This window comes from Alnus glutinosa, chromosome 3, assembly GCF_958979055.1.
Source record: "Alnus glutinosa chromosome 3, dhAlnGlut1.1, whole genome shotgun sequence".
NCBI classification, from domain to species: Eukaryota; Viridiplantae; Streptophyta; class Magnoliopsida; order Fagales; family Betulaceae; genus Alnus; species Alnus glutinosa.
Window position 1 is genome coordinate 3,741,513 of NC_084888.1, and position 8,815 is coordinate 3,750,327.

At 37.9% G+C, this 8,815-nt stretch overlaps 1 protein-coding gene across 1 annotated transcript; it reads right to left on the reverse strand.

Moving 5' to 3' along the window:
- Window positions 1–1,259: 1,259 nt before the first annotated feature.
- LOC133864608 (probable indole-3-acetic acid-amido synthetase GH3.1) lies at window positions 1,260–4,243 on the reverse strand. Its single transcript, XM_062300992.1, has 3 exons — window positions 3,855–4,243; window positions 3,643–3,744; window positions 1,260–2,838 (listed from the first exon to the last, which is right to left on the reverse strand). The coding sequence occupies exons 1-3, from the start codon at window positions 4,172–4,174 to the stop codon at window positions 1,464–1,466; spliced, it is 1,797 nt and encodes a 598-aa protein (XP_062156976.1). The 5' UTR covers window positions 4,175–4,243; the 3' UTR covers window positions 1,260–1,463.
- Window positions 4,244–8,815: the final 4,572 nt, after the last annotated feature.

The window sequence follows — 8,815 nt, forward strand, 5'->3', positions numbered from 1 at the left end:
CGAATAGGCACCACTCAAGCCAACCTGCTAAAAGACAGCAAGAAAGCAACAAAACAGAATTATGCAGAAGCAAAACAAACTACAAAAAGAACAACAGCAAACCAGTAACACTCTAACAAGCCTGGAGCCAACTCAAATCAGGGACATACCCCCCCTAGAAGAGACAAACAACACCAACTTGCTAAACAAGTAAAACAACTAAAAGACCGTAATATGCAGAAAATAAGACTGCAACTACACCAGCCTTTCTTGGATCAAATTATGCAGATTCCACCCATGGACAATATTTCCTTCAATTAAAAAGAAAAAAGAAAAAAAAAATCAAAATCGGCGAATTTTAATCAAAATGTAAAGTTTTATTTTTTAACATGCAACCATCTCAAGCAACTAGTATCACTGTATTCAGCACCCAGATGTCAATAACCTAGAAAACAAAATTATGAAAAGAAAATGCAACATAAACAGGTAGAAGGTTAATTAAAGATAGTGAAGATCGACAAAGAACGTAACAGAATGCATAAATGAATAGAAACCCAGTATAGCCTACGTATTCAAACAAAAGTAAGGATGAGAAACACCCAAAGCTCAGAAATTAATTAACTTTTGCGTGCAAAACATCTCAATTAGAAAAACCCAACTTTTTAATTCATTCACAAACCCACACGCGCACATAGAAAGAGAGACAATCGCGAGAGGGAGATGGAGAGATGCGTGAGAGTGAGGGAAAGAGAAACAGAGTGAGACGAGTGAGGAGGGAGAGAGAGATGAAACTAGAGATGTTGAAAGAGTTACCTGCTGTGAGTAGGGGATGGGGAAGGAAGTGAACGGGAGAGAAAAGTGAAGAAGGGGGGGAAAGAAAAGTGAAGAAGTGAAAAAGAGATGGGAATTGAAAGTGAAAATAATAAAAAATTGAATCGATCATTAAATTTGTAGGTCAAATTTGGAGTGAAATTTTGACAAGAACAAAGATAGAAATTATAGAGATCGAGTTTGTTGAAGTGGATTTTTTTGAATTTTTTTACCAAATTTTAGTGAAAAAATTGAAATGAAAAGCTTACGAGGAATGCTCTTACAAATCTAACCACAGGAGGTCATGAGATTATGTACTGCACTTTGCATCTCTCATCTCAGATTCCGTGTCATTTATCATCGTAGAGTGAGACCCTCAATTGAATGCAGATTATAGTGGAAGATAATAATAACTACAATTGAATTGAATTGGTGACATATAATTCTGCATACCAACAAGAAGAAGAAAAAAAAGGAATGATGTATCGAACTCCATTTCAATTTAGATGAAGCCCATACACCTAAGTATATTTGATTTATTTGAGGGATGAACATAAGAAACATATTACATGGATGGGATTAAAGGACAACATTTATTGAAACACCAATAGAAGGATAAGGTATATATATATATCACAGCCGAAGATTAAGTCAAAGAAAATGCCGTCATGTGGTCAACGACGTCGTTCAGGGATCCAATGCGGCGCAGCAGGGCTAAAATGCACCGAGATCACCCTGGAGTCGAGGAGCTCCATGATAGGGGTGAAATTCACGCACCTGGGTACTTTGTACTGGTTGATCGACGCGCCCCGAGAGATTGCGTAGTCCATGAGCTCCTCAAACGTACCGTTCTTAACCACCCTGATCTCAAGCGGTCCAATGGAGTTGTCCGCGACTCGGCCTTGTCTGTACACAGTGTTCAGTGACTCCTCCATGGCTAAGCAGCATTGGTTCAGGACCTCATCTGTGGGTGAGTTGGCCGGATCCTTCACAAGCAACTCCCAGTAAATTACGTAGTGTCCTGGGATTGATTTCGTGTCTGCGTAGCTCGTGTACTCCACCACACTCGTGTTGAATTCCTTTATGAGCGCTGTTGCATTTTCTATGGCCTTCTGCAACTCAGCCTCGTCCGTCTTGTCCGAGTCGATGCTCAACAACACGTTCTTTCTTCTTATGAACCGAAATTGCGGAGCCGAGTTGTAGAAGCCGGTGACTTGGAGTATGTCACCCACTCGATAGCGGTTAAGTCCGGCATAGGTGGTGATGATGAGCTCGTATTCCTTCCCAACTTCCACGTCCGCAAGGTCCACAAGCCGCGGAGGTGAGTCGCGAGATAGAGCTGGAGCGTTCGGCTCATGTGGCAAGAACTCGAAGTAAGCCATGTTTGGCATGATGGTGTAGGAAACTTCAGAAGGCGTGGACATTGGTTTGAGATTAAGCCCAAAGTAGCACTCGGAAGATGCATACATAGTGCAAGAAAGTGGTAGCCCGCTGCTGTAATAGTCAAGTGTAGGTATGTACTGGGCCATCGCACCCGTTACAATCACGTCTAGGTATTTCGTGTTGGGCCAAATTCTTGTGATTATTCCTTCCCAATTCTCTTCCGAACACTCCTTGGTAATGAACTCGGAGAGTTCTGGGTTTGGTTTGACAAGTTTGGAAATGCTTTCCCGGAGAGAAGGGTCTGTGATTTTAGGGTTTAAAGTTCCGGTTGAGATGTCATCGGCCAATTGCTGCCAGTTAAGTTGTAGGAATCGGATGGCTCTGAGTAGGCCGGAGGCAAAAACAGCACCGACTCGGAGGACCTCTTCGCGCATAATGAGGCCGCACAACATCTGTGTATACATGCTTTGAAACGAGTCGACGCAGAGAATGGCCTCGTTTGGGCTGGTGTACACATTGTAAGGGTCGTACGGCCTGGTCTTGAAGTGGTCGCTCTTGTAGTAGCTGGTGAGTACCGGACGTGCCAGGAGGCCACTGGGAGTCTTGGTTTCCGCCTTCACGAACAAAAAGTAGAGTCCCTTCCCTTTGTCTAAACCCGAGACATATCTGTTAAGAACAACGCCAATATTGTTAAATCACCGCTTGTTTAAAGATTTAAAATTATAAACTTAGATGAATTTAAATATTTAATTTATTATATTCTAAAAAATATTTCAACCGGGTTAACGGAATAAGATGAGACATGTCAAACTAATTAAGTAAGTCGGATTTGGACCAATATTATGGCCGAGTGTTCTTTGCTGAATGTGCCCTTGGGCTGGGACGATTTGCTGAGCTGGGGGCTGCTGTCCTGACTGGTAGAAGCTTTAAGGCTACTCTAGAAAGACTTAGTTTGGGTGCTACTGTTTACCAGCTTTGGTGGCAGCAGAATGACTTGATGCATCACAATACTCTTCGGACTGAGGAGTCCATTGTAGCGCAGATTAAATGGGAAGTTCGTGGGAGCTAGATTTATGGCAAAGGGCAGTTCTAAGTGCTCTAGAAAGAACTTGGAACTTGCTTTCCGGTGGAATGTACATAGCTAATTGTTTTTTGACTTGATTTGTTTGTTTGTTCTTTGGTGTTGCACGCTAGCTTCTTCTGTTAGTTGCTGTAGGGTGGTTTTTTGTTTTCTGAGTTCTGGTGCTGTTAGCCTGTAAGGCTTGGGTGTGTCATGCCTGCAGCTCGATCTGTAGTAGCATGGCTTGTTGTTAGCTTGTTCTTTGTGGGCTGAGGTGTTGTTGTAATCGGGGTTGTTCGGATTGGGTTCCAGTTTTTCGCTGGAGTGTTGTAAGTGTTTGCGGTTCTATGAAAGATTTTATTCATAAAAAAAGAAAAAGAAAAAAAAGCAAGTCGTCAAGATGTACTTACAGGTTCATCACCGGCATGAGAAGGCTGTACAATTTCTGGCGACGGTCCAACTCTTCATGAATCGTTGGCATCAATTTTCTCTCACCAGCCGAAGTCCCAGAGCTACAAGTTCACAGATTTTATCATAAGCCAGAAGAGAAATCACATACATAAACACGAGAGAAACATCCAGGTTTGTGTGAAAGAGAGATTAATAGTGATAATATTCTCACCTGGTGAGGAACTCGGAAATGGGGTGAGAGGACAAGATGGGAGAGCGGTCACCATTAGCAATACGTTGGATCTCAGGCTGAAGATCCTCATAGGTAACCACAGGGACATTCGACTTGAAAGTATCGCGGTCCGTCTTCCCATTGAGCCGGAACCGCCTGAGGTACTCGGTGTCTGCGTTCCGACTCAGTATCTCCGCCAAAACCCTCTCCTGCACAGCGTCTATGTTCCTTGTCATCTCCTCGATGAACTCAAGCGCCTTTGTGTGATTCTCGCTTGCCGGAGGGCTAAGAGGGTACGAGACCTGGGATTCAACCGCCATTGTTGAAAGCTTAGAGAGACACACGTACAGCAAAGATGATCGAAGAAAACAAATTGAGAATATGAGAGGCAGTGCGGTCATTTATGGTGAAGGAGCTTGCTTTTTATAGGTGAAATTGTATCGAATTTTGGCTCTTATTTTTTCTCCGACCCCATCATCACCACGTCACTTTCCACGTCACGGGATTAGTCACGTAGATGGCCGGACCAATAGTTGTTTGGAGCGACGCCAAGTTCGCTAACAGAACTTTTTTTTATCATAGAGACACGCCAAAAGTTAAAAAAATACTATTTCTCATAAAATGTACCTCTCATAGGGAACAGATTGGACCCAGGACACGTATGAATGGCTTATATGCCGACATGTGGGGCCGCTCACTTTGCCAGGTCAGCATGGGATTGCGACCCTGTTTGTATCGGACAGCGACGGGGCCTAACTTATGCAATTTTGGGTTGCGTATGGGAAATTAAGAACCCAACTTTGAATAGTCAGAGCTAGCTAAGAAATTAAACTATACTAGGGCAGAACTTTCTTTGGCTAGTGACACCTTGCAATGCTACATATCATTAATTAGGAATATTAATTAAGATAACTAAAAAGATGTCGGGGGTGTAGCAATCACGTGGACGTGATCGAAGTTTGTGTTTATTTTCTTGTTTTGCATTGATCTGGTTAGAATTTTTTCCTTGTACTTGTTCTTCATGTCTAGGCCTGTCACAATATTTTTATATCCCGAGGGTAGGTAAACTTTTGCATTAATATATATTTACGTCATGACAGTTCCATTACATTTTTCATTGTTTTCTTCACCATCTTTGGGGAATGATTACAATAAAATTATTTGAAAATCTGGTACGAGTGGGTTCTCATGTCTCTATGGTTGTGGAATCCAAAGGAACTTTAGCCATTGATTTTGATATTTTATATATTAGAAAGATTGAAAGAAGAAACATAAATCCTTTGGATGGAAGAAATATATATCAATTAAATAGTTATTTACTTGTTATTCTTCACACTTATCCTATATATGTTGGTTGACGTTATGTGCGTATTTTAAATAATTTTTTATATTAGTCATTTATAATTAAAAATAAAATAAAAAATTACTTAAAATACACTATATATACACATTAACACATATAAAAAAAGGTGTACGTAGTATATAGGTGTGGAGAGTATTATTATTCTTTTCTTTTCTTTTAAATAATTAGAGAGATATGACCTGTTTAGGAAAAAAAAAAAAAAAAAATAAAGAAAAAAAAGAAAAAAGAAAAGAAAAGAAAAGAAGAGGAATGATCTTATGACAGCCAAACTTCAAGCTAGGCCTTCTTCTAATTCTAATCTTGCTTTGGAGCTCCATCTCCATAATCTTCTAGATGTTTATCTTCAACAGGAGGAGTCCCTCTGAAAGCAAAAATCTAGAGAATTATGGCTCACTACACTACAAAAATTTCTGTGATTTGCTACTTGCATTTCACCACGTGTACAGTGTCACGTGTACGGACACTGTACACGTGGCGAACAGTTAGGCACGTGTAAATGACCACGTGTTCGGTGTGTGGTAGATCCGATTGTAGCGAATTGTACAATTGGCCACGTGTTTCAATGTTAAAAAAAGAATATTTAGTTCTGCACTACATTTTTAAAAGAAGAGAAACAAAAAAGAATAGAAGAAAACTTTAAAAGAATATTTAGTTATGCACTAGTTATATGTTAAACATGTAATGAGCCAATAAAAAGAATGTTAGAAAAACTCATAAAAACCTCGTTTTATGTTTTAGCATTCCTCACTAAATTAGAAGTTTACGTAAACTTTGGAGTTTTTGGCCGTCAGCATATCATTTACACTCAAGTAATTATTGGATAGATAGAGATTTTCAGTAATTTTGTTGCTTGAATTGCAATCAATTCAGATAGCAAATGAGATAGAATTTTTATAGAGTTCACTTAATTGTATGAACAGGTTTAGAGCAGCTTTTTTGTTTGGACAAGTAAATTCTATAAATTAAAGTTATCTCACATTTATTGTCCCGATATGATTGATTATTGGGATCCAGATTTGCAATTACATACCAAGATAAGTTGATTAGAAAAAAATTAGCAGGATAAGTTCTTAATTATTAGAGATCCCAAAGACTTAACTGCGGGGGCTAATGGAAAAGGTCGAACTCAGGATTAATTCCAGGATTCCACGGTAAGAAATCATGAGTTCGAGGAACTAGTAGATCAGCCCCTTAGGATTAAATTAAAATAAACCCAGAATTTAATTGGTGGTGGTCCATGGCATTATATATAGTATAAAAATTAAGCCTTTCACAATCTTCCCTCCGATCCTTGTACATTTTACTTAGCGCCTGCATCCACAATTGTGGAATCTCATTATTTCCTTAGTATGGGAAAAGAATCAATTGCAATCCATTGGGTCGCTTCTTTAGCATTTTCTTTCTGAGGTAGGAACAACCGAAACTATTAGCAGATTATGCTGCTGCTAATTAATTGTTGAGTTAGACTTTTGTGGCCTCTAGCTAGCTACAAGTAGCTAGCATATCTAGTGTATAGTAGGAAATGAACCTTAGCTTCATTATTCATGAATCATGTTTCATACATAGACATCTAATTAATAGTATTAGGTTTAGGGATGATATATTAGTTTCTAATATTTTATGTTTCTTTTACTCACTATTATATTCCTTCATTAGAGAGAAAGATCATAACCCTATAGCCAATTTCTGGTGTTAGAATCCTTTTAGCCAACTCAACATAAGTTTTTTTAATTGCACATATGTTGGTATAGTTTTCGATCGTCAGCTAATCGATCCTTGCAAAAGAGTATCGATTTCTGCAAAAGAGTAAGATTTATACAAAAGAGCTTATCGGAGCAAACATATAGGAAATAACTCTGACGTCTAAGTCAGTTATCACCTTAGATCGAGATGAACAAATACTGAATTTAGAGCACTTAGATGCTGAAGGGGCCCAAAAATAAAAGATTCTTGATACCTAGCTAGTCTTAATGTTGTTTAAATAGATGTTGAGTGTACAACGTGGTTATCAAGGCTAGCTAATCCTCTTACTCCCCTAGATCCCATGACTAGGGGATGGCGCTGGTAGGGCCGAACGCCATGTGTCAACGAGTTGTGATGCTAAAGCCCTTAAAGTCAAGGGATTGATGAGACACGGGTCAAGTCGGAGCATTGTAGGCAGACATGTGCGCTACAATATCATACTATGATACCATTGAGTTTGAGTTGAGGTGCATTTATGATCTTTCAAAGCTTTGGTCACTTAATGATGGGATTCTAAAATCCGTTCTATCCATCAAGATTGATGCAATGATTGCGGCAAGCGATCGAGTCCAATAATCCTCCATTAATGATGTTAGAATAATTTTAGCTAATTATTTGTAAATTTTTCTAGTTTAATTTGTTGGAACAAGTGCCTCATATTCTCTTTGGCATAATGGGTACTATGAGAGTATCAGTAAAGTAGCCAGTTTGCGGGTCCATATCTATCCGTACATTAGGGTTTTGTTATAAATATGTAGTTAATTTGAGAGAGACATTGATAATTGAGTGGTAGTTTAAAAGGGATATGTGTACTTTTTCCCAACTATTATTATTATTATTATCAGATCAATTGGCAAGAAATGTCAACCATTGTGTAGATGACATACTATCTTATATTTAAATGAACCAGCTGTGTCACAAAGAATTCGGAATAATTAGACTGAAAGAAAACATAATGCTAAAATAAAATAAAGCGGAATAATAGAAAAGAGACAAGAAATTTTACGTGGTTCGGTTTATGACTTACGTCCACAGGATAAAGTCCAAAGGGTTACATTTTACTCTTATTTGTCTTGATGTTTTCACAATACAATAAACTCCTATTTATAGGGAGAAATGATTTTTGCACATCACTTGTACATCTTTTATATATACATTACTTTTTAAAATTAACTATCGGATCTATAGGACCCACAAATATTCACATGTGGCTCATACAGATCCAATGGTTGATTTAGAAAAGTGATGTACAAAAGATATACAAGTGATGTGCATGTAACATGTCTTATTTATAGGAGGGTTTGGGTAGATAAGTATGGTAATCAATCAATGTGATTTGATTACCATCAAATTTGCTACAAATAAATCAATCAAATCAATCAGATTTGATTGATTATAATTACAATATATTTCTCAAACCAAATCTCCCAATATATATATATATATATCGCGAGTATATTCTCTAAGAGCATTCTCAGCAGCTTTCCAACAATTTTTCCTAAATATAAGGAATAAAACTACTTTTTACTTCCCTATAAAAAAATACCCCACATCAGTTTCTCTTCATTTTTCTCTATATCATTAAAATATTATTTTTTTACTTTTACTTTGATTAAAAGTAGGAAAAAGAAGATAAAGTAGGAGAAATGTAATATATTTTTTACCTTTACTTTAATTAAAAATAGGAAAGAAATAGTATATTTTGTGAATAAACAATTGAATGGGAAGTGAATAGTGCTTCACAATGCATTGGGAAGCACTATTCATTACCCAGGGAAACGAAAATTTTAGGAAAGCTGCTGTAGAGGGGTTTTCGTAACTTTTTTGAAATTTTTCTTAAAACTTAGAGAACAGA

Bases quoted from the DNA above. Each gene is read 5' to 3' on its own strand.
- LOC133864608 (XM_062300992.1), bottom strand. From the start codon at position 4,174: ATGGCGGTTGAATCCCAGGTCTCGTACCCTCTTAGCCCTCCGGCAAGC. The intron at 3,745-3,854 runs GTGAGAATATTA...GTGAACTTGTAG, and splicing joins ATTTCCGAGTTCCTCACCAG to CTCTGGGACTTCGGCTGGTG. The intron at 2,839-3,642 runs GTAAGTACATCT...TGTTCTTAACAG, and splicing joins CTCATGCCGGTGATGAACCT to ATATGTCTCGGGTTTAGACA.